A 24,548-nucleotide genomic window follows, 5' to 3' on the forward strand; every position below is an offset into this window, starting at 1 on the left:
CACCATATTTGACCAGCTGGTCCTTAGAAAGTCAAGACATCACCTTGGATGGCATTTTCTGTCAACCCTAAGGGATGTATTCAGCTCCATTTGGACTTGTCCAGCCTTCCCTCCGCAGTGGAGTGGTGTGTGGAGGGCTGCTTACAGTCAGAACAATCTGTGGGTCTATATCAGGTGATCTTGTTTTGAACCTACAGCAGGTCAGAATTCAGAGATCTCTTTCATGCCATCATGGGGTGTATCTGCTTATTTTTAATCCTGTGGTCTTTTTTATTCCTTAATTTCTCCATCCTGGGTTCTTCATTTTGAGTGGGAGCTATGTACTTAAGCGCCCTCAGAATAATATCTCCTTGGTCTTTATCTGAAGCTAAGAAGGCAGAGTTAGGGTATGACTGTGCAAATGGTTGCATTCGTGGTAATGTCAATGCAGTTCATGCATAAATAGTTAAGTGTTCACAAACAGATGCCCAAAATTACTAATGGGAAGTAAGTAGTTAACGTGACAGTGTTACATTAAGCCAGTTTTAAGCCAATAAGCAAGGCTAGCGGGCATCTGCTAGTTTGACACTCGTACCTGTACAGAGTAGTTGTATATTATACTTCTCTTTCGGGTCTTATTTTCTGAGGCTGGTCTGACTTCAGTTCCTATGGTTTTCTACCATTCACGTGTTCATGTTGAATTAAGTTACTGTTATCTTGGGCGTATGGCTGTTTAAACAAACAGAATCTAAACCAAACAAAACATCCCACAACCCATCAAGCAATGGACAGACCTGACGGGTCAACAGATATGCTTCATACTATTATATGAGAGCATTTCATCTTTGGTGTTTTACGTGGCAATATCCACATGTTTGGGCCAGGGAAGGCAGAGACTGTTCTCTAGAGTGACCTAACCCAGGAAAATAAGGAGAAACTTTGAAGGCTTCCTTAAAGTCACAGATAAATTTACTAAATACATTGAGAGGGAAGGGACATACTGGGGTATGGGCAGTAAGTTCAGTTACTTAGGAATCAGTGTCAAAAAAGAAAAGGAAAAGGATAAGTAAGTTAGGTGAAAAGTGGGTGAAAAATGGTGGGTGGTGAGATGTTGGGTCTTTGGTACGTGTGGGGTGAGGGAGAAAGAACAGTGAATATTTTCTCATCTTAACACTGCTACAATATAATGCTCTGTTCTGAACCGCTTCCTGCGAGAGAGAGATGGAGACCAACTGGTGGGAGAAAGGCAGGAAAAAAAATTCAGAGGAACTGCAGGGGTTGTTTGTGAGATTAGATTAAAGGAACAATGAATATGTATAAGCTTGGCAGGGAATACACAAGATAGAACTACAGGAATGATCTCTGACAGAAATTAGAAAACAAGTCGTTAGAAGAAACAACAAAATAGTAACTCTTGTGGGACTTTTCCCCCTTCTCAACAGATGATGACAGCAGCCCTCCTGACATATTTGCAGTGGGATTTGAAGAGATGGTTGAATTAAGTGCAGGGAATATTGTGAATGCCAGGTAGGTTAAAAAAATAAATAAATAAATAAATAAAGCCCCCTGTTCTTCAAAAGAACCATCCAACAAAAGCCTCCAGAGTTGCGCTTCGTCTGGTCAGGTACACAGAATACTTCCTTCCAAGTCTGTTGCATGTTATCATAGCTAGAAATATGTTTAACAAATGGCACTGGGACTGTGCTGGAAGTGCTATTTCGGCCTCCATATAGTAGGACACGCTGGTTTTTAAGTCTTTTAAATCTTTGCGTTGGCAGAGAAGGATTCTGATGTTAGACATTGTTTTAACACTTGCCCTTAAACCCCTGTCTAGTATTGGAAAAATGTGCTTGGTGACTCTAAACATAACTGACATTCGTGTGGAAATTCTAAAACGAACAAAATGTCCCTGTGGCTAATTGTATTTGTGAAAATTATTGCTCAAGGAGTTAAAGGCAAAGCCTGAGCTTGGCATGCCAGCATATAGAGTAGGTTGTGATCCATGAGCTGTCTCTGACATACATCCTACAGCACTTCCAGCTCTGGAGTCAGCATGTGTAGAGCCTAATGGGTTGTCTGTAAAACCTAGAGTACAGTTAATCTGCTCATTTCATTGATTGTACGTGGTTTCTTTTGATTCCATTAAATGATTTTTTGTTTGTTCCAGTACAACAAACAAAAAGATGTGGGGAGAACAGCTTCAAAAGGCAATTTCCAGGACTCATCGCTACATTCAGCTGACATCAGCACAACTTGTTGGTGTTTGTCTTTTCATCTTCGTACGGCCCTTTCATGTCCCCTTCATCAGGTAATAAAAATAATTAATGAAGTTTGCATCTTCAATAATGTCTGCTGTTGCAATTTGGCCTAAGAGGGCAGGAGTGACTTTTCAGCTTAACAGGAATTGTACAGACCCAAATTCCAGCATGGGAGAGACTTGTTTCCAGGTAGCATGTTTGGCTGGGCATGCTCAAGGTGTGCACTTAGGGTTCACTGTCTTCTTTGGGAAAAGAATGACCTGACCCAGTAAGTCCAAGAGTGTTCTGAGCATCAGGTGAAAGCACGTGCCTGTTTCTGCCTGAAGAGCAAGCTTTTACTTTCTAGTCCTCTCCTTATTGCTTCTGTGCAGAAACAAGTCTGCTTCCAGACTTGAAAAGAATGATGGAAGAGGTGGAAAGAGGCGGTGAAGGGAGAGAGCTAGTTTTGCCCACTGACATGTTACAGAATTGAGAGCTACAAGAGCCCATTAAGCATTTGTCTCTACCAGAGTTCATATGAAACAGAACTGTGTGCCTAGTTAGGAGGGTGCAGAGATGCTTGTCCTCAGCTTGCTTGCATTGATGTCCCTGGAGCCTGACCAAACTCCTCTTGCCCCTAGAAGATTCCCATTTTTATTGAAGAGGAAAGGTAAGAGTACCAAGCCACAGGGATTTGTGCATAAAATGCCTTTGCCATGGGCAAGAATTATTCACTAACTGAGAATTGGTAGGAAATGAGTAATTAGCCAGATCTGTCCTAAGGCATCTATCTGTCCTGGAGTCTAGAGTGATCTAAACAGCGCTTTCCATTCCACATTAGGAGCACTGCATTTTGTGATTAAAATTTCAAGAGATGCCCTCTCTTCCCACTCATCTCATATCTACGGAAAAGATCAGTGCCGAGCTTGTGCAACAGCAAGTGCTTGCTGTAGGCTAGGTAGGGTAATGCCATCCTGGTAAACCTAATGGTCTTGCATGGCTGTGTTCACAGTTATATTTCTTCAATTTCTTCAAATTTCTTCAATTGCTTCATACTACGTGAGTGTAATCAAACCTAACCTGTGTGGTTCTGTAGCTCTTTCATGTCCAGAAAAGGAAAACAAAAATGATCAGAAGTGCAAAAAAAAAAAAAGCTTCTGTACTTACAGAGATTGAAGAGATTCAGGCAGAAGTTGGAGAGTAGAGAAATAAAATGAGAGAATGGCAGAAGTTCATACAGCACTGAAAGGACTGGGGAGATACAAGCAGTTGAACGTACACTGGGTTATCTCAACGTAACCTTTGCCATGAATGGAAGTCAGATAAATATCAGTCAGCAATTGGATAGGCAGGCAGCAGGAAGGGAGAACTCCTTAGAGTGAAAAGACTGAACACTTGCTTCTTCCAGAGCACTCAAAACCCAGCTTTTCATAGAAAATCTTCATGGTCCTCTTTTGCCTCCCTGAGGGTGTCTTCTGGTGGTTTTCTGCAGTCAGGAAAGACAGGAAAATAAAGAGGAAAAAGAGAAAGGAGGGTAGAAAAGACAGGGAAAAGAGATACAAAAGATGGGGGGAAAAAGATGAAAACAAAGAAAGCACAAAGAGAGCCTGTCACGTCTTGCATCATTCAATCATCAATCAGTGCCTGACGGCAATGACTTAGGGTTTTTCCCCTTGCCCCTTGCTTAAAGCCAGTAGTACTCTAGTCTAGAGCTACTTGACTTCTATCTGGAAAGTAAAATTTTCTCAATGGGAAGGACGTATACGTGGTGCTGGGGTTGATTTACAGCTGTGATCTCATCATTTGCTTATCTGATCAGACAGGCATGGTTTATTCTTCAAGTAGGCTGTCTATCTGAGAGAAATTATCCTACAAGCAGGTGGCCTGCTTTGCCAAGCAGGTCACCTTTCTCCAGTAAAGAGTCTAAGTGTATGCTAATCATGACAGTGAAGTACTATGTAATTAGCAACGTGGAAGACCTAAGCAATTTGTCATCAAAACAGAACTCATCTTAGGAGTTAGGTATAAACAGTTGTATCCAATAATCACTGATTTTATTGTATCTGATTTAGCAAATTATGGGTTATGATCTGCTGCTTTTTAATTGACTGAAAAATGTGGCACCAGCTGTAAAGTTGGGTTTCAACACATAGGTACACCAGTTGAATTGTTAACTGTCTGAAAGTGGATTCCCATCTGGTCAAAATTGTGAAGGGGAATGTGATGGTAAAATTAGTTAATGTGACTAAGATCCTGATAAAGATAAACTTGAAATGTATATCCTGCGGAAGTTCCAACCCACAATTTCAGAAATAATGTTTTGCTGTATTGTTTGAGAAGAGGGTTGGGTAATATAATTTCAAGTAGTTTTATTTCTAGGCTATTATATTATACTTCATTTGAAACTTCAGTACATGAACATCATCAAAAAACGTCACAGTCTGAAAGTTGTGCCAAACATCGGAAAGCTTTCCGTTCAGCCATCAGTTCATGGAGGGAAGGGACATGGTACTGTAAACAGGCTTTAACTTGCTGTTGTAGTAAAAGTTAATTGAATGTTTGTCCCTGCAGCCATTTACTCTCCTCTCCTCTCTCTCTCTCTCTCCCCCTCCCTTTTTTATACAGAGATGTGGCGATAGACACTGTGAAGACAGGAATGGGAGGAAAGGCTGGAAATAAAGGGGCAGTGAGCATTCGTTTTCAGTTCTACAGTACCAGTTTCTGCTTTATATGCAGTCACTTAACTGCTGGGCAGACTCAAGTGAAGGAGAGGAATGAAGACTATAAAGAAATCACGCAGAAACTCAGCTTCCCAATGGTAAGAGTCGGTGTACATATGCTGAAAACATGGGAGGTAAAGGCTGTATCCTTACATTGTGAATGTTGGTCTTATGCTGTCTTAGCACCCAATATGGCACTCCCTTTACAGAAGTTTTACACCTCTCAAAAAACACAGGTGCTGCAGTGCTTGGAAAGTCCTGGCCTTTGCAGAGTTTTCAAGCTGATCCTTCCGGACAGTGAGGCTTAACTGACATCTCTAAGGCCTCGTGGATGATATCTAGGTGACTGGTAGAGGCAGAGAGCCTGGTATTGGGAGCTCTTGCTGGCACTAGTTAGTAGGGGTTCCTAACAGACCATCCGTGCAGCTCAGTACATCAGTGCTTTAGCTCCTGCTTGGTGTATCAGTTCTGGGTCACTGACAGGGGTACGTTCCATTCTCTTCATTTTGTCCTCTGGAGTGTGTCACTGTCAAGGAACTGCTGGCATTTCACAGTGTGGCAAGCAGACACTATTGGTCTGTATGAATACTTTTTCCTTTGAATGGTGTCAAATCGATGACTCTAGTGTTTTATTTCACACTTACCTCCTCAGGCCATCAATTACCCCATGGGATGTGCTTCTTTGCCTCCCTTAATGTTGGTTGCTATAATCTCCACAGTGTTTTCTTTTCTAGACCCCTTGGGAGAGGCCCTAAACCAGGGAGGGAATGGACCAGTTTGTGTATTCTGGGTAGTCAGCAGAGAAGGGCATTTAGGTTGCAAAGCATAAAATTTTAACTCCCTGTGGTTTGCAAGGTTTAGAGACCTGGCACATGCAGCATATTAATTAGTTGTGTTTTATGTAAGAAACAATACTGACAGTTTGGAAGTCCTGCATAGAATATCTGTTCTAGATGGTCATAAAGTTGTGCTTATGGTAGTTTTTCCTTGTAATCCCTCATTAACTGTTTTATGTCCTCTGCCCTTATGATAGCTAAATGTACCTCGTGTGTATAATACATATAAAGAGTGCCCTCTAGTGCTATGACAGCTACAGCTCTGAAACATTTCCTTTATGAATCCCTGGGTTTTAGGAGGTTCATAGATTGAAAGAAAACGACTGGATAGAAAATAGGATGTTAAACTTAGGACTGGAGTGAATTTTTATTAATATTTTATTCTAATACATTTTCAAAACTATGGCATGTGCACCGAAGATCAAATTTGGAGTTTGTTTTTAATTAAGATCTTTGTTGCTGAATGTGCCTTGGTACATGTAGCAAGCGCATTTTGAGTTTTATTTAGAATAAATAAATATATACATGTGAAATGTGCTAGGAAAACAAACAGATTTTTTTTTATGTATATTCATGATAGCTAAACTGTGAATTTAAAACTGATGTCCCAGTTTAGATGTACCTTCAGAAAACAGGGGGCAGAATCTGATACTCTTGTTTACAAAATTCATCTCAGTGGGATGCAAAAGTGAAGTAACTAGTCCTTTCTGAGACGAATTTTAATACGTAGAATATGGTAAGTATGTGGTTCAGTATGTAGTAATCCAGAGAGACTGAGTTGTACATTTCACTTTAAAAATTGTTTTCTTGAATGTGATTTAACATAAATAACATTAACCATGTTATTTAACTGTAAACTAGGGACGGAATGTGTTCTCACATGACTATGTCTTCTGGTGTGGTGATTTTAACTATCGCATTGATCTGACATACGAGGAAGTCTTTTATTTTCTCAAACGTCAAGATTGGAAAACGCTTCTGGAATTTGATCAACTGCAACAGCAAAAATCCAGTGGAAAAGTAAGGCAGCATGTCTCATTTGCTTATGCTTTAAAGTTATCATTTTTTTTTTTTTGACTACCTGTGTGTTGGCTTGCTCTAATTCCATGAGAGAAAGAGAAAGACACATTTTCAGACATTTGTTTATAGCACATGAATGTAGTAATTTGTTTAAAAGTCAGGATGTTGTTTGTTCACAAGAAAATCGATAGGTCACAATGGCACCTACCTCATCTATAACTTAATCAAAGAGATGTTATTTCTTTTCATAGATTTTTAAAGACTTCCATGAAGGGACTATCAATTTTGGACCAACATATAAATACGACGTTGGCTCTGAGGCTTACGATACAAGTGATAAGTGCAGAACCCCAGCCTGGACTGACCGAGTTCTTTGGTGGAGAAAGAAACTGCCTTTTGAAAAAACAGGTGTGTAGGGTCTTTTCTCCTTCCTTATTTGAAAATTGTTTCAATTTTCATCCAGAAGCTGTGTAAGGAAGAGGGAGTTTGTGAACTCTGGGCTTTGAGAGCTGTCTTCAGATGTGTCTCCTAGGCCTAGTCAAATTGCTGTGGCCTTACTAAAGCAGCTGTTATTTCAGCTTCATTGGAATAACTTGCAGAGATAGAGAGCCCTTTATTCTTGAGTGTGTGAACAAAGACTTCATGATACAGACTGAGAAGGTGCTAGGAGCTAGCTGAGGAACTGAAAACAACCGAGCTGTGGCAATCTAGAAATTACTGTGTTGCTTTTCAACAGAATTATTACTCCACATAAAGTTCCCATGCTATAAAGGCTAGATTCATAGTTTGTCTTGTCCTCAGTAGTTGTGTAAGCACTTTTCTGTAACTTCTTGTGCCTTGGTAACTCCTAGGAACATTTCTGCTAGTTTCTGAAGTGGAGGGAGATTTCATTAATTAGTGCTTATAAAGTACTTGGAGATCATATGTGGCCAGCACATCAGATGTGCCATAAACAATTTTCATTTCTTATTCAGAAGATACAATAGCAAAGTGAGAACGTATTTCTTTGTGTGTCCAGGGACAGTTTTCATAACTGCTCTCTCAGTCTATAGGTACATCTGTGTCCAAGTATTTATAAAGTCTGCACAACTTCATATTAAAAATGTTATCACTGGAGAAGTAATTTGGTTTGTGCCTGCAGATGTGATTTTTTTTCACATGTTAGGGAGCTACTGCCTGTAACCCAAGTCATACCACAAGCACTTCTAATTAAGCATAAAACTACAAAGCAAAATGGAGAATACGTGTTGATATTATGTAGAGTTATTCACACTTATTAAATAAAAAAAATAAAGTAAAACAAGGAGCTTAAACCATTTATAGAGGTGTAAGGAGATATAATGAAGTTAGAACAATAAGTGAGCATCCCTCTTGTGCAGGCTGTTCTTATTTTAGGAGAAAGAAAACCCTTCAGCATTTTCAAAGCTTGTTCTTTATTTTGCATGGCAAGACCAGCCCCTGGGATGACTTCAGTTAATGGAATGCACACAGAGTGTGGGACCCATCCAGCTGCTCTGCAAGAGCCCACTCCATGGAGTGGGGGCAGGTTCCTTGCTTTGGAGCTCGTAGGCCTCCCACAGGCAGCTCATGTGGGGATATGACTGTTCACCCCTCTGCCCAGCCCTGCTAGGGTTTTCTAATCAGTTTGTCACCAGAGGTCTCTTTTCTGCTGGTGGCAAAGCTCTTCTGCCTCTCAGCTCCAATTCTTTTCCCCTGCTTTTTTTTTTTTTCTTTTTCTTTTTAGCTGTAGGCTAGAGGACTGTTTGCTTTCTAAAAGGAAAGTGCAGCCCCAATGTGAGTGATTAGGGAGAAATGCCATATTCCATGTTAACTCATTTTCAACTCCTCAGGCAAGAAATACAGTTATCCATTAGCCCAAACAGTGACCTAAAACCTTTTATTGTCATTGACAGCAGTGTAATACCTCACTGCAGCATAATGTCTGGAGCACTTGCTGTCACCTTAGTGCATTGCAAAGAAAGTATTTTTAGTTTGGATTTGCATGAGGTTGATTTTTCCTTTTCTCTTCACTGCCTGCATACTGTTCAGGTATGCAGCATGTTTCACAAATACTGTGTCTGTTTCCATGCTCAGTAAGAGGCCAGGAGGAAAAATACTAATATGAACCCAATTGTGCAGGTGATTGACTGAGGGGCGTTCAGATTACCATTTTGCAAGTGTCTTAATCTAGTGATCACCTGTCTATCTTATACTCCTTGTCCTTTCTGTATTTTGCTTTCTATTTCCTAACTTATAAATCTTTTGGGATACAAGCTCTTTGAATGGCATATGCTGGAACAACTAGGGGAAAAAAAACAAAACACAAAACACAACAACAACAAACATACCTCCCACTGCTAGGGTATACAAAGTGCTTCCTAATAAAATATCTCTTCACTGTTAGTAAAACCAGCTTTAAGTGTGTTTGAAATTCTGTTTTGTGCTGCACAGCTGGAGAGATCAATCTTCTAGACAGTGATCTGAACGCAGATACCAAAGTCAGGCACACGTGGACCCCTGGAGCCTTGATGTACTACGGGAGAGCGGAGCTACAAGCCTCTGACCACAGGTAAAGCCCTAAGCAAATAAGTGCCCCAAGGCTGGAGTGTGTCATACCCAATAGTACCTTCAGAGTGAGGGATGGAGTCTGATTCTAACATGCTTATTACCTGTTCACTGTCCTGTTTGCTTGGACTTTTCTTTTGGTGGGTTTTTTACTGTGGTGGAGAGTATCTGTGGTTCTGTATTTATTTCTGCTCTAATCTCAGCAAGGGTTGGATAAGTTGCAGCAATGGAGTAGTAGTGTTAAGCTTCTGGTCTTCCCTTAGAAATGGAGGTTGCAGAAGGAGGTGAAAACAAAGACCAGTGCCTCTGGCTGGTCCGTATCTCATTAGCTTCTCTTTAGGGATATGAATGACCCCTCTTTGGTAAACTTGTTACTGCTTCACTTCTGTGAAACAAATTCTCAAATAAATACACCTTGCAAGTGCCCTAGTGTTCAGAATAATCTTTGTCATGGCCCTTCTAGCCCTCTGGAAGTCCTGCGATATTGTTCCTCCCAGCAGTGCTCGGTGACCCACCGTAACCAGCTCTGTGCTCCTCATGGCGCTCCCGCATGCGAGGGCTGTTCTGTGTTCCTCCAGCAGTGAAAGAACACGCCTCTCGCAATCAATTTCTCGGTGTCAAGGCTTTGACATTGCTGTGCTCGGCAAAGCGCGGTGGAACTGCTGCTCTCATTATATAGGACCCTGAGGATGCAATCTGTGAAACACGGCTCTTGTACATTGGTTTTCTATCTCAGCAAACTTGACCGCAAAAAGTGCTTTTTAATTACAGTCAGCAGGTTTGTTTTCCCAAGGTTTGTGCTGGAAGAAAAAGGCTTAGCTACATCTTTGTGACATATGGAAATGCATTGTGATTCACTGTGTTTGTAGAAATAGCTAACTTTCCTATATACCTTTTTTTTTTTTTTTTTTTTTAATAATGAATGGTGTAAAGCTGAGCCAGAGGAGGTTCAGACCAGATATAAGGGACAATTTCTTTACAGTGAGGGTCATCAAACATTGGAACAGGCTTCCTACTGAGGTGGTTGATGCCCCATTCCTGACAGTACTCAAGAGGTATTTGGATGATGCCCTCAATAATCAGCTTTAACTTCTGATTAGCGGTGAAGTGGTCAGGCAGTTGAAGGTCCCTTTCTACTCTACTCTACTCCCACATTATACACATAAAGAATTCTGTCCTTAGATTTTGGACGACAGACACCTTTACGTGGCCGTGTCTAGCAGAAAATAATGCATTGCCATCCTGTTCTGCAGGTGCTTTGGGAAACAGTTGCATAAGAATGAGCAAAATATCCTGATATTTTTTGTCTAGGAGTTACACAGAAGTGCTACAGACAATTGTTACTTGAATTTGTCTGTAGTGTGTCCTTACTGTTACACTCAGCTTGTGCAGGACTGGTGAATATAATTAATTGTACTCGAGGCATGGTTTTTTGCTGCAGGAAAAATGAAACAGTCCATCAGACTCCATACTTCTGGGCCATATTGCCAGCTGCAGTGCTTTCTTGCTGTCAGACCTTAAATAATTTGTTCTGCCTCTCTTTCTGTTTAGAAGATAATCATCACTTCCTTCTAAGGTATACCAGGCTTAATTAGATATTTGTAATGAACTTTGTCATTGTGGAGTTAAAAATGAGCACAGATACATAGACTTTAAACTATATAATGCTTGTCCTTCACACAACCAAATTTTTGCATGTCCTACTGTTTAACATTGTTTTTAATGTTCTATGAGCATCTCCTATTGGGTGATGTTAATTTTAAATAAGCATTTTTCTTTTGTTTCATGTAGGCCTGTGTTAGCTATTGTAGAAGTGGAAGTTCAGGAAGTTAATCAAGCTGCTCGTGAGAGTGTTTTCCAGGAAGTGTCATCTTTCCAGGGACCGCTGGATGCCACAGTAGTGGTAAATCTGCTGTCACCAACGCCGGAAGAGAAAAATGATTTTCCTGAGGATTTGCGTACAGAGCTCATGCAAATGTTTGAGGATTATGGCACTATTGTTCTGGTCAGGTAAATGTGGGATCTGAGATGGTATATCATCAGCATTCAAAAACACAGACCGGCAGTTGCCTTTTTGTCCCGACAGAATTAATTTCGCATTAGAAAGTAGTATGTGCAATTCCTTTACTGTGTGTTGAATTCTTCATTAGAAATTAAATACACATGTTTTGAGTATCTTTTACCTCTCGTCAGCCTGTTAAAGAAAGGGTCTACCAGCAGTCCTGTCTGAATGGAAGAGAACTTTATTCAGCATAGCACCGCAAAGCAGAGGCTTTGATGTGAGTCATCACCTTTAGACTCAGGCCTCATTTACGGGCACTGCTTCTGCTGGCCTTGCTTCACTTCCCTTGAGGAGGTCTGCTGCCTTCCAGTGCTCTTTCACACTCACTCGGATTTCCTGGCTGGCTCTCATTTCTTCTGGGGGTTGTTTTGCTTCTTTTGGGTTGTTTTTGAAGAGTATGGAGGATGCCTCATCCTGCAGAACACCGCAGAGCAGTTTAGTTTCATTCTGGTTGATTCAGTACAGGTCTCCAGCATAGTTATGGGACTTTTATTTTTGAGATACACAGGCAAAGCTGGACAAGATCTGAAAGGTAAACTGGAAAACAAGACCAGGAAATCGTTTTGTTTTATTTGACCCACTTATTGATAGAGAAAAATGATGACCATCAGGTATCATGAACTACTAAATATAAGTTGAGGGTCCAAAAGCAGCCTCACAGGAACAGCAGCACCACCTTGCTTGTGAAGGAACGGAGCAAGAAAAGCAGATTCTTTGGTTTCTGTTTTTGTTTTAAATTGCTTGACAGCTTGATGGGATACTAATCCTTGGGGACACTGCATGCTCTCTGAAGTGAGACGGATGCAGAGCCAAGGAAGGTAGTACAGAGGGTGGTTAGCAGCCTAGATATCCTATCAATATCTGCTGAGGTGTTAGCACTGCTGCTTCAGGGACAACCTGGTAAAGGGCGTGATGCTGGGGTCACACAGGAGAGGGTGGGGGAAGAGGAAGAGCTCAGCTGGAATTCACAGCTCACTTGCTCCTCCTTGAAAAATTGTGAGTAAAACACAGTGAAAACCAAAGAAATCACTGTACTGTGGTTGCATTTAAGGCTTTTTATTCACTTGTGAAGTGAAATGTGCTGTTTTCTCTCCTCTGCCTTTTTTTACTAGGATCAGTGGAGGTCAAATGCTAGTGACGTTTGAGGACAGCCAGTCAGCGCTTCGTGTTATGGATATAGATGGTGTCAAGGTAAGACCACCTCAAATCGTAATTTCCTACCAGATTTCTCAGAAGTGGTTACCTAGAATGAGATAGTTTCTAGCTAAATCAAGTGACGTTATTTTAAAGAAGCACAGTGCTTACAAAGTCCTTAGCTTTTGCAGCTGCTGAGGCTTTTAATGAAATATTTATTTCAGGAGGGCAGGAAATGACTTTTCTTGGAGCTCGCAAGCAGTGCTTAGGAACTGGGCTGTGATAACACTGCAGAATACATGGACTTGGTCGTTGTTTTGGCACTTGAAGCAGTTCTCTAGAGGTTATGTGACTCGATACTGTTGCCAAAGCATCCTCACGATTATTGTTTAGAGATTTTTGTTTCTCTTAAGTGTACGAAATAAACTTCTCCCAGGCTGGAACGAGGTGATTCATTGCCCTCCACGGTAAACTCAGCACTAGCTGTAAGCGTTTACCTTGTCGGCCCCTGCTCTTCCTTCCCACACAGACACTACAATTCATCAGCCCCCTCATTCATGCTGCCTGTGTGTGGGGCTGCACTGTAAACTTAACACTGAAGTAATGGATTTAACCCTTTGTTCTTCTTTCATATTTGGAGTTTCATCTTTGAATTGGGCCCATTTAATCAGTTAATCTGTAGCAGAGAATCAAACACAGTTGCACGTGTACAACGTGTCAAGAGACTCAGAACCTAGACAGGAACTTTCCAAATGAATGTGGCTGCCAAAGCTGCTGTTTTGGATACACCTTACCCCAAAATGTCGTGAAGCAACAGATATAAGATGCTACAATCTTAATCTGTTCAATAATATACTTTACATATGCACAAACCATCGTATCTGGGATTTCTGAGGAGAGTCTCTCCTTACAGATTGGAGCAGGCAGCAAGTTTCTGTGTGTTTCAAAGCTACCGACTCAGAAATGGAAGCCTCCCACACCATTATTACTATCACAGTATCATTTTGATGATAGCTGATGTTTCACCTATTTCTCAAGTAATTCCCTAATGCAGCAGCACGGCTTTTGAGCTTTGAAGCTAATTTTCTTTCAAGAATATTGTTATTACAGTCTGAAAACTTGGTTATAGGGGTAGGAAGTGTGCTTCCTTTTCGCTTATCTTCTGAGATGGAGCTTTAGTTATATCAGTTTGTCAGCACTTGCTTATTTTGTTCAGGTGTACTTATTTTGTGAAATTGCTTGGAAAAGGGGAAACAATTTTGTGTTTTAGGTCAGAGGCAGAACAGTGAAGATCCGACCCAAGACCAAGGACTGGCTAAAGGGACTTCAGGAGGAAATTGCTCGAAAACGGGAAAGCATTGTCCCCATGTCCCCCACTGCAAACTCCTGTCTTCTGGAAGAAAATTTTGACTTCTCAAGTTTGGACTATGACTCAGAAGGTGAGAAGCAGGTTCCTAAGCTGAGCTGTGAGAAATTGCTTTGGTGACTTTGATTGCACAGAGCAGGTACAGTAGGAGTGCAATCAGGATCTTCATTTGCAATAAAACCACACTTCTTAAAAAGAAGATTGTAATGAAAACCATGCTTAGGATTGTCCTAACAGCTTAGTGTTATAAACTATATTAGCAAATCCTACGTGTGGTACAGTGGTCTGTGTAGAAACAAAATGTAGTGAAGTGCAGGTTACGAAAAAAGCCTGCCCAACCTGTATATTAAATTAATTCGTTGATAATAGGGAGAGATGGAGAATGCATTTGCTCATTGAATCTGTGGATTTTATGTTTTAATTCAGGTGATATAGTGGAGGATGAAGATGATTATTTAGATGATGCTTTGTGTCAACAGTTAGAAGCAGACTCAGCAGAAGATTTGCCTGATGGCTCTGGACACTTTGCATCCACAGCTTTTTCAAGCAAATCTGGACAAAACCCACAGCTGTACAAAGGTAAATTATGTACATTCCTTAAAGTAAGACCTGAATGCTTGTTGTTTGTTCTCCTCTTGTCTGTATTCCCCTGTTCGTTTATATTTCGACTGTAGGTCCTTCAAAGATAATGATCATCTTTTTGATACATGTCTGTACAGTGCTCAACCCCTATCAAGTGTGTGACTGTAACTGAGGCCCTCAGGCAACAAGAACAATACAAATAAAAAAGCTTAGATTCTTCTTCTCTTCAGCCCAGGGCAAAGTAGTAGTGCTTAGGAATGCTGGTTTCCTTTTAGAGTCATGAGAAAATAAGTCTTTTTATCCATTTGGTGCTGTTATACAGCACTAGGGCTGTACAAAATACAAAATCATCCGTACTTTATTTTCTCATTGGTGAGGGACAAAGCAAAATCAAGTGAAAGGATTGCTGTTGATTTGGTGATGGGCTTTGCTCTGCCCTTTAAGCAATAGATGTGGCAGTGCAGTCTGGAGTAAGCTGGACTCTCCAGGATGTTTTGTTCAAACTGACTTCAAAAGAAGCCTAAAATTACTCCTTTGCTTCTGTTTTTATTTCTGAAGAAGTCAAGGTTCTTTGCAAATGTGTTGCCCTTTTTATCTGGTCACCTGGCTTGTTTGCATATTACTACGAAATTCCATGGTAAAGGGAAGTTAATGCTCTGAAGAGAACACTGATACAAACTGCAGCAGGAACTAGCCACAGCAGCAGTTTCATTACGCTGGGGTGCGATCAGGACATGCTCTACCGGCCAAGCACAGACAAGATGGATCACACATTAAACACTTCCCCAGTGATTCAGGAGCTGTCCTTCTGCACTCTCACAGAAGCGAGCTTTATGGCATGAACCTGCAAACTTTCATACCTTCAAAGGGTGAGTCAGAAGCAGAGTTCACAAAGATTAAATAAAACTGCTCAGTTGACACCGACAGATGTCCCAAGCCGTCCCGGTGATGTACAGCTCTCCTGCCCACCTTCAGTCACGTGCTTCGTGAAAGGAGGGAACAGACCCAGAAACATAGCCCCGAGCCAAGGAGTGATCTGTTGTTATCAAATACAGCACAAACAATCACTTCATGTTACAGGATGAGTTGCCCTCCGAGCACCTCTGGCCTGCTCTGTGATGATTCATTACACCACAGAGCCCTGCAGTGATTCTTTTCACCCACGCTAACTCTTCTCCACCAAAGATATCAAAAAGTAAATAGAGGCTGTAAAGTACGGTTTGAAGGAGGTCAAGGTTGGGGTCACGATCTCCCACAAGTCAAAATATGATACACTCAGTCCATCTTGGAAGTCTCTGCAATTTCAGGTGCCTCCATAAAGCTTCCAGTTCTACCCGAGTGTCTCGTAATCAAAGGTATGGTGATTGTAGAGCTGGTGTTAGATGCAGATGGAAGCTGAGGACAGGAGCACAGCGGGGTGTGTGTGTGTGTGTGTTTCAGAGGTCAGAGAATGGCCTCACAAAACTGATGTTCCCGGGAGCCACTGCCAAAAAGCAGCAGTCTTTTAAGGGGGAGGGGATCGAATGGCGATGGCTGACGTTTTTGTCTTCTGCTCAGTGTTACTGCCAGAATTTCAAGCTGTGCCTTTGGGTGTCTGCATGACTCCCTGGATCCTACTGGTGAGGCCGTATCTGCTGCTTAGAAGTCCAGAAAATGCAGGGGGAAGAGGGGGGCAGGCTGGGCAGATCACAGGCTGCGTCTCTGCGCCTGCCAGCCGGTGCTGAGTGGGAGCAGGAAGCCGTGAGGCAGCTCAGCACTCCCTGCAGAGCACGGCTTTTTGAAAAACGGGAATTTTTGTACAAATGCCTAAAGCGTGAGGGACTGCTGCTTCTCAGCTCCTTCCCCATCCTCTCCAAACCACAGGGACAAAACGAAACCCAGTGGATTTATGGCTTTGTGGCCCTAGGGACCATATCTGCATGGCTGGGCAGGGAAGGGAGGTGAGAGAGCCCTCCGTGCAGCCGACTGGGAGAACAAGCAATCCCTGCTCCTCTCCTCTCCAGCTGTCAGAGGGGCTTAGGTGGGATGAAAAGGCAGTAGTCTGATCAGTGAAGGTGCAATCAAGGGCTGTCACGTTGAGGCAGGTGTTCCTGTTACGAAACAGTGCTGGGAAGCAGAGATGTGATGAGTGAGTGATTCTGACAGGATTTTCTCCAGCATGAAAACAGTTCTGAGCAAGGAAAGCTGCCTGATCTTCAGAGGGAACCTCAGTGTTCAGGGAGGAGGAGCAGGGAACTGAGTGTGAGGAGCCTTCTCGTGGCTGCACATCGCAGTTTGACTGCTACCAGTTGCTGAAATCCACCTCTGAAAAGCTGCCAGTGTAACGAGGTGACCACTAACCCTGAAATCAAACGCGGGCAGCCTTTTTGTCAGTGGCAATGCTGATAAATGTTGGAAAAGGAGAAAGAGAAGTAAACATTTGACACAAGGGTAGATGTTTCTTGGAGTGGGAGACATTCGGGGGAGCAAAACAGTACGAAAGGAGCCTCCCCGATTTGGTGCCTTTCCTCTGTCGAGTATCTGATAGACCTTTTCTGTGATTTCCCCAGACGACACAGCCCTGGCTGACCTGAAGCAGGAGCTGGAGCGAGGGGGGGAGCGCCACCACCGCTCTCCCAGCAGGTCCCTCTCCGTTCCCAACCGGCCTCGGCCGCTCCAGCCGCCGCAGAGGCCGCCTCCTCCTGGTGAGTGCCACTTTCTGAACAGGGTGATTTCCCCAACCGAACAGGTTTTTGCCTGCCATTGCGGGGTGACAAAGCAAGTAAAGTTGTTCTGAAAAGTCAGGCTGTCCATACGCTCCCTTCCCAGTCTGTTTCAGTCCGACTACGGCTGCAGCTAGCACTGAGGGAAAGGCTGTCCTCAGGACAACAGATGCTCCACAAAGAAAGGCCCTTGTGCTAAATTTAGTGAGGATGGAGTGCCCTTTCTAACTCATCACTCAGCCAGCTGACCAACCACTTTGCCACAATAAAAATAGTACCATTATTTATCCCTGCTGGCTTCAAAAGTTATGTTTTCTTATAGTTCTTTTGTTTCTGACTTAATTGTAATCTTCTTTCTAAAAGCTTTGACAAAATTCTTGTTCTGCACAAGCATCTGTCCTTTTCTGCTCAGCAAGCAGTTCCTGCTGGTTGTTGTGTTCAGTGAGGCAGGAGGAGAGTGGTGCTGTTTACCCAAGCTCTGCTCACCTGAGGGGCCATCAGTGCTTATGGCTCCTGTTTTTATGGATGCATCTGGATGAGTGATGGTTGCTAGATCAGCATGATCATATTGGCCTTCTGCATGACACAAGCTATGCACTGCCTTTTTTTTTCATCCCCAAAGCCTCTCTTCTTTACATATTTTCCAGTCTTAATTTAAAAGTTCTGTCAGTCTCGCTGGTATCAGTACTTCTGTGCCTGGAAGGCAGCATTAATGCCCAGCTGAGGTACCCAAATTGTTAAACGAAAGCAAAGCTAACTAGGAAATTGCCTCCTGAGACAGTTCAAGATTTCATCACTTTATTTTTTCACCTGAGACTAAACCAGTAGCAGTTTCAGCCCATGACTCCTCCTAGATCAAAGTGTTTTGCTCTTGGCACCAAGCCAGAGGGACTCAAGGTCCCTGGTGTCCCTCAGGAAGGTCTTGCCTAAATGTGCCCGTCGCCTGGAGGAGCAGGAGGCTGACAGCATCTCCTTCATTTCCCAAAAACCCCTTCAAAGAGCATGGGGTTTGCACCATAGCAGGTACGACATTGTGCCAGCTGCTGAATCTCACAGGCCGTTTTTGTTCCTCTTTCAGCTGGATCATCAGGCAAGAAGTCCTCCTCAGATGGCTCCCTCTCCTCAGGAACCCACGCCACCTGCTCCATCTTGGCAATGGCGAAGCTGCTGCCTGGAGCCCCGCAGCAGCCGGTGAGCCCTGCCCCTCTGCGGCCACGTGGCACCATCCCCACCTCCCCATCCACACAGGCACCGAGCATCACCCACACGATGCGCCTGTCATCGTACAGGGAAGGAAGTTATCACTTGCCCGAGTTAGAAAAGCCAAGAGGAATGTGTTGTGCTGTCAGACCAGACTGCAGGACCTGCTGCACCCCAGAAAGAATGTATTAAGCTGACAAGAATTAGAAAGGCCAAAAAGGGGGAGAGAAAACGGCACACAACCAGGGCACTCTTGATTTATCTTAGGTGTTGCTTTCTGACAGATGCTAACTTGCATTTAGAGCACCGTGATAATGTGCTTTAAGTCTTTTCTTACCTCTTTTGGATGGGCTACACGAGTGCCTAGCATGTGGGAAAGGTTCCCCATCATCAGTAAGGCTGCCAGCCTGCTCAGCAGGGAAACCAGGACCTGAATGTGGAAGCAGCTGCCCCCTCCTCTCTTCTTAGGTGGAAACCCTTACACACTGAGCAAGGGATGGCTGAGGGGCCAGCTGTGGCCATAAGCCACATGGATATGTGTCTCCTCAGCAGATAACCAAGACCTAATACCTGCCAAAAGACAACCCAGCATTTTCGTAGTATTTATAGATTGTTAAATAGCCACAGGCAAAACCAGAACTTTACAGGTGTGTGAGCTTAGCTGTAAGGTTACAGGTGTACCAGAAAGAACAGTTCTTTCCAGATGACTCATTCTTTTTATTTTTTTTATTTTTAAAGCCTAAAGTCCGGACTGGGATAAGCAAACCTTACAACGTCAAGCAGATCAAAACCACCACAGCAGAGGAAGCAGAAGAAGCTATTAGATGTCTTATGGAAGCTAAAGGAGGTGAGCACAGCTTCGTAACGGACTTCCAAAACTCTTTAAATAAAGAAGTCTGTAGGTGTGTTTATCTTTCCCCTGTCATAGCCCAGATGCATTTATTTCTGTTCAGCAGCTCAGCTGAACACTGACACACACATTCTTGCAAGATTGTGCTCAGTGTTATCTGTCAGGTTTGATAACGCTAGCCTTTTTTTTTCCTAGATGAGTTGTGTATTTTCTTGTAGAACCTGTTACTAGGAGCAGTTGGGTTATTTATGTCCAGACCCAGTCTGAAAAACTGAAAGATAAAGGTGGGATCTTCCTCAGCTGCTTGTGTTACCTGCGAGTTGCATAAGAGATATTTGCTGCTCCATTTATTGCATGCTCACTATTCCAAGCAGAATTTACAGAGCAGGTACAGCTGTGGGGGAAATAACCTGGGTTCTGCTCACCGTTGAACAGGAATCAGAGTTGTTACCTAGATAGAAGCTTGTGCCACTTTTAGCTTGAGTATCTGCGCACAGGCTACTTCATGTATTAGGATCTGTACCAACGCCCTGGAGATAAAAGGGCAAATTAGAACAGGAAACAAGGTAGAGCTTCATTTCTGAAGCTCCAGCCCTGTGAGCACACCCTCCAGGGCTGGAAGTAGCCTTGTTTTTGCTGATGCACATAAAAGAAAGAATGCAGGAGGTTGCTATGTGAGCTTGCAAGGCTCTCTGTTTACAAGGAAAAATTGTCCCTTTTTGTTCGTACATACAGCTAATGCAGCCTGGAACAATCCCATTTAATTAGAAATTTAATTAGAAATATCTTTAAGGCATTTTGATGTTTGTTCCTCAGAGAGCGCCGTGCCTTTATCTCTGAAGTCAGAGATACTCCCTGTTAAGTCTGAAATTCACGTGAAGGGTTTCACTCAGCTTGTGTAAGGAACCTCACCTGGTCAGCGTCACTTTCAATTGCCTGTGCCCTACCACCAGGCAGCATTCACAGTTCTCTACCAAGTGACCTCCAAGAGGTGCTCTGTGTTGTTCTCTTTTTGATCCAGATCAGGAAACCCGGGCAAAAGGAGACTCAGGCCTTGAGCCCAGTAGGGCAGTACCCCCAGGCAGGGTTTATCCGCTTGGCCAAATGGTGACACAGCGCTGCTGTGCTGGCATCAAGCATTTCCAACAAGGAAGGTTTTCCTTAACTGCTCTTTACAAATGTAAACATTCTAGAGCCAGGCTCGCTAAGGTCCATTTTTTTCTAAACCCTACATTCCCTGCCTGAGCACTGTTCCCTTCAGGCATGCACATTTTGGAAAACACGATTGTGAAAGAAATCATCTTGATGCTATATTTCTGATCAGGCCAAGCCAGTAACTGGTTTTGCTTTTCAGGATTACAGGAAGATGCGCCGAAGCCTGCTCCAGCTAGAAACCAAATGTTGACCAAAGCCGAGCCTCTCCCCGGCATCACAAAATCACCGTCCTTTCCAGGGGCGCAGGCAGGACCCGCGCTTGTGCCCCACCGCCCGCCACCCAAAGTTCCAACCACAAAGAAGCCAGCCCCGCTGCAAAGGACTGCAGTCAGGATGGAAAACGTGAGTTGCAGCCAAAGGCATCCAGCCTTCGTTACACAGGACAAAGATGGCAAAAGGGGTGGGCTGTTAAAGTTTTTAGGAACCCTGTTATATAAGGTGTACCCAGTGCTTAGTCAACGGGCACTGAAATGGTTTTGTGCACTGCAGCCTTTAAGGGCAAGTCCCTGTCTCTCCCCTTTAGAGACAAACATCATGTGGGACAGCATCAAATGCTTTGCACCCATCCAATCTGATGTCAGGTGCTCTTCCTCTGTCCACCAACACTGTAACCCTATTGTGGAAGGCCACCAGATCTGTCAGACAAGTTACTTCTAGGCCAATGCACCAAAAATTGCCATCATCTCATTTGGGAGCCATCTCCCAGAATGCTTTTTCTCTTCTTGTGTTTCTACTCTGATTATGAAGCATCAGAACCATCTTCACAGCACATGTATCTAGTTGTTTTAGTAAAATTGGGAAGAAAGACTTCCTTGCTATACAAAGAATTAGTGTTTCAGTCAATCTCAACAGTTCTATTTTTTCTTTTTGAGTTATTTCTGCTATCTAAAGACTGCAGTTCAAGTCAGAGACAAAACTGCTTAGAAATCTCTGATTTTTTTTCAATCCCAGCACTCTTTGGCTGAGCATTAAATTCAAGCACCGAGCCTAGCTGCCTTACTAACAGGGAGAGCAGGGGTATACATCTGCAGGATAGAGCTCTGCCATGAATCCCGAATAGCGAGAGGCAGCTGATGTGCAGGATTTAAGACTCATCTCTTCTTTATCAGTGTTCGCTTTTAATCACGAGTGTTCTGCTCGGTATCGTGGCAGCTTCCTGATCCATAGACAGTTCTGCATCCTGCTCAGAGACATCCAACTTTTCTCACATGCCTTATAATGGGATTCAGCATTTCACTACTCAAGAGCTGAAGTTCTTAAAAATACTCACCCGTAGGCGTGGGTTTTTAATCTGTCAGGTCTCTACAGTGGCTGTATTTCTTCACCTCCTAGGGCTGCTGAAATGATTGTTTAATAGTGAAAGCCATTTAAGTACCAGAGCAGCACAAATGTATAACCTTTCAGATCCTGCCTTTGACAGAACCTCAGCAAGCTTTGTTCCAGGTTGGTAGGAATCCTGCCTTACCTTCCTTTGCCAAGGCATTCACCCCTCTGTAATGGAGTTTGTGCCATCTCCACTGAGCAAAATCAAAAAGAAAAAACAGACACCAGTGTGTGCTTTTTCCTTAATCATTCAATACAAAGGAGTGATCCAGTTGTTTTCTATTTATCTTGTCCCCACTCCCAGGGCACTCCTGCAGAGTGCTACCTTGGTGTTACTTATATGAAATCTCTTGCAGGAATTTCTCTATTTCAGTTTGACTCTGGTATCAGGCTTACACGTTCCTCCATCCGCGTCCTGTATGTGAATACGTCTATCCAGCCCACCTCTATTTCTATCGTTCAAACAGCCACGCACTCAAAAGCACGTGTTATTGCAGACAGAAATGACAGGGGCTGTGGCATGACACGAGCTGATGAGCCCCCGTTAATATAGCCCCCCCATGCATTCTTGCTTAAATAATATGAGTCAGCAGGGAGATGTAACAAATAACTCCTCAGAACTGTGTCAGTTTGGCCTGGAGCTAAATCCTGACATGAAAGGGAGATGGTCACAGAGAGATTTTTCATACAGGGAGCGAACAGGCTGTAGGATCTTTGTCCTCACACAGCACTCTGTGCATGAACACTGGTCCAAGGCACGATGGCTGAGGCAGAGCTAAGCAGGTAGAGTTTCAAATCGTGCTGCCAAGCCTCCTCTTTGTACTGCTTTTTTTCTTCCAGAACTGTCAGCTTTTCTCGGTAACGCCATAAATAAAACTTGTGCTCCGAGTGACTCACAGTTCAAGGTACCATTTTTGTTCTCAAACTTCTGGTTCCTTTCTCCCCCCTCAGGCCACGTCTACAGCCGAGCAGTGTGACCACCAGGCAGCACAGAACCCTTTTGGCTCGACAGAGCCCTGTCTCGAAGCCGCAGCTATTCTCAGTCCGACCAAGATTACTCCAGTCCCCAAGCCCAGAACAGCACAGCCTGGGAAGCCTCAGGAGAGCAGCGAAAAGCAGCTCCCTTCGCCAAGCACGGCCGAGGCCAGCGCACTGCCTCCGCAGGGCACAGCCTTTGTCCCGAAGGTGCCACCGCGAAGAAAGAAGTCGGCTCCTGCAGCTCTGCACCTGCAAGTTCTGCAGAGCAGCGACAACCCGCTCCTGCGAGGGCTGATGTTCAACTCCAACAACAACAACCCTGGGCTCTGCCCCCAGCCTCAGAACTCCGCCATCCTCCACGCTGCTCCCTCGCAGTCCGCCCTCCTAGCCCCTACGTTCTCTGCCAGCCCAGAAATCACCACAACGAAACAGCTGGCACCAAACACTGAACGGATCGCAAACCTTCAGGGTCCTCCTCCTCTGCCAGGCCAGCATGCGCAGCTCCCAGATAGCAGCTCCCTTGCAAAGAACATCGGTCTTTTGGACCTGGACTCTTCCTGCTACCTTTCCCTACAGGCAGCATCAACGACTTCTTCAGCACAAACTCCAGAGAACTTAAAACTCCCTGGCTCAAAAGATTTCAGCCACTGGGTTACGTTCAGCGATGACGAAGACAGTGGTGCGCCGTCAGAAGGGTTCGACAAACTGCTCAGCTCAGAGCAAAACAAAAATGCCTTGGTGAACACAAATAATAATTTAGAATTGTAAAGTTTGTCCCCTTAATGTTAATCCCCGTAATTATGATGCAAAATAAAAACCTTTTGCACAAAGCTCCATTAAGGAAATGCCATCTGTCCATGCCACATTTCATTGCCGTGTCTAAAGACAAAGGTACTGCCCCTGGAGGGAAGTGTACAGAGCAGCCTAACGTCACCTACAGTTTGTTTGAGAAGTTCTTTATTCTAAGTTATTTCTCTTTATTAATCCATCTTAAGGTGTTTTATTTCAGCTATGAGTCATATGTTAGAACATGTAATGATATATGGAAAAAAAAAGATATTAAGAAAAACATTTTCCTGTAAAATATATATTAACCTATTGCTGTCACCTAAAATAAAGCACCCTTATCTTGACTAGCTAGACCGCTACCGTTATTCTGGAACAAACGTCCCTAGGGGGAATGCGCAGCAGCAGAACTTAGAGCAGTAACCCCGCTAAGTTTCCACTGGGAAAGGCTTAGGCGTTGTCGTCCTGGTGATAACTGCAGACCTTGCTCACTCAGTCCAGTGTTGGAAACAGGAGGTGAGTGCTATGAGCATGGGAAGCAGAACTAGAGTGGTGTTGCCCAGACATCAGCCCTGCAGCCTGTTTATTCTGTACCTGGGAAGAATCTGCCACCTGCTGCATGAACCTCAGCAGCTTTTCTCGAGGTTTTGGTAAGGACACCCCCGGTGCTAAATTGTCTGTCAGCTGCTGGAGCTGTGCAGGCTCTTACCTCGCCTGTGCAGTACAGCTGGAGAGCAGAGGGGCCACTTGTTTGAAACAGGCAGTGAGAAACGATTGCAATGTCTCGTGGTGATTTGTTAATTTAATAATAAAAGATCTTGATGCTTCGCCTAAGGAGAATGTTTTAAAGCAGTAGGTATGGCTAAAAAAATAAAAAACACTCTTGTTTTCAGATTTTCTGCAGAAAAGCTGTATTAAAAGAAAGTTCTGGGTTTTTTTTTATTCCCTGCAGGAAAATTATATGACTTGCTCTCAGTTGCTTGGAAACTGGGA

At 43.5% G+C, this 24,548-nt stretch overlaps 1 protein-coding gene across 3 annotated transcripts in view; it reads left to right on the forward strand.

Annotated features, from left to right (window-relative positions):
• SYNJ2 (synaptojanin 2) overlaps window positions 1–23,905 on the forward strand; it is a 62,640-nt gene extending 38,735 nt beyond the window's left edge. For all 3 annotated transcript variants that reach the window (XM_032183936.1, XM_032183937.1, XM_032183938.1), the window contains 15 exons: window positions 1,422–1,506; window positions 2,147–2,287; window positions 4,842–5,034; window positions 6,634–6,792; window positions 7,044–7,200; window positions 9,244–9,361; window positions 11,149–11,367; window positions 12,532–12,610; window positions 13,824–13,992; window positions 14,346–14,498; window positions 17,051–17,185; window positions 18,282–18,394; window positions 19,142–19,250; window positions 20,608–20,810; window positions 22,743–23,905. In XM_032183936.1, the coding sequence (XP_032039827.1) occupies window positions 1,422–1,506; window positions 2,147–2,287; window positions 4,842–5,034; window positions 6,634–6,792; window positions 7,044–7,200; window positions 9,244–9,361; window positions 11,149–11,367; window positions 12,532–12,610; window positions 13,824–13,992; window positions 14,346–14,498; window positions 17,051–17,185; window positions 18,282–18,394; window positions 19,142–19,250; window positions 20,608–20,810; window positions 22,743–23,537 (2,828 nt within the window). In that variant the 3' untranslated portion in view covers window positions 23,538–23,905. The remainder of the gene's footprint in view (window positions 1–1,421; window positions 1,507–2,146; window positions 2,288–4,841; window positions 5,035–6,633; window positions 6,793–7,043; window positions 7,201–9,243; window positions 9,362–11,148; window positions 11,368–12,531; window positions 12,611–13,823; window positions 13,993–14,345; window positions 14,499–17,050; window positions 17,186–18,281; window positions 18,395–19,141; window positions 19,251–20,607; window positions 20,811–22,742) is intronic.
• Window positions 23,906–24,548: the final 643 nt, after the last annotated feature.

The sequence above is a fragment of the Aythya fuligula genome, chromosome 3 (assembly GCF_009819795.1).
Source record: "Aythya fuligula isolate bAytFul2 chromosome 3, bAytFul2.pri, whole genome shotgun sequence".
Classification (NCBI taxonomy): domain Eukaryota; kingdom Metazoa; phylum Chordata; class Aves; order Anseriformes; family Anatidae; genus Aythya; species Aythya fuligula.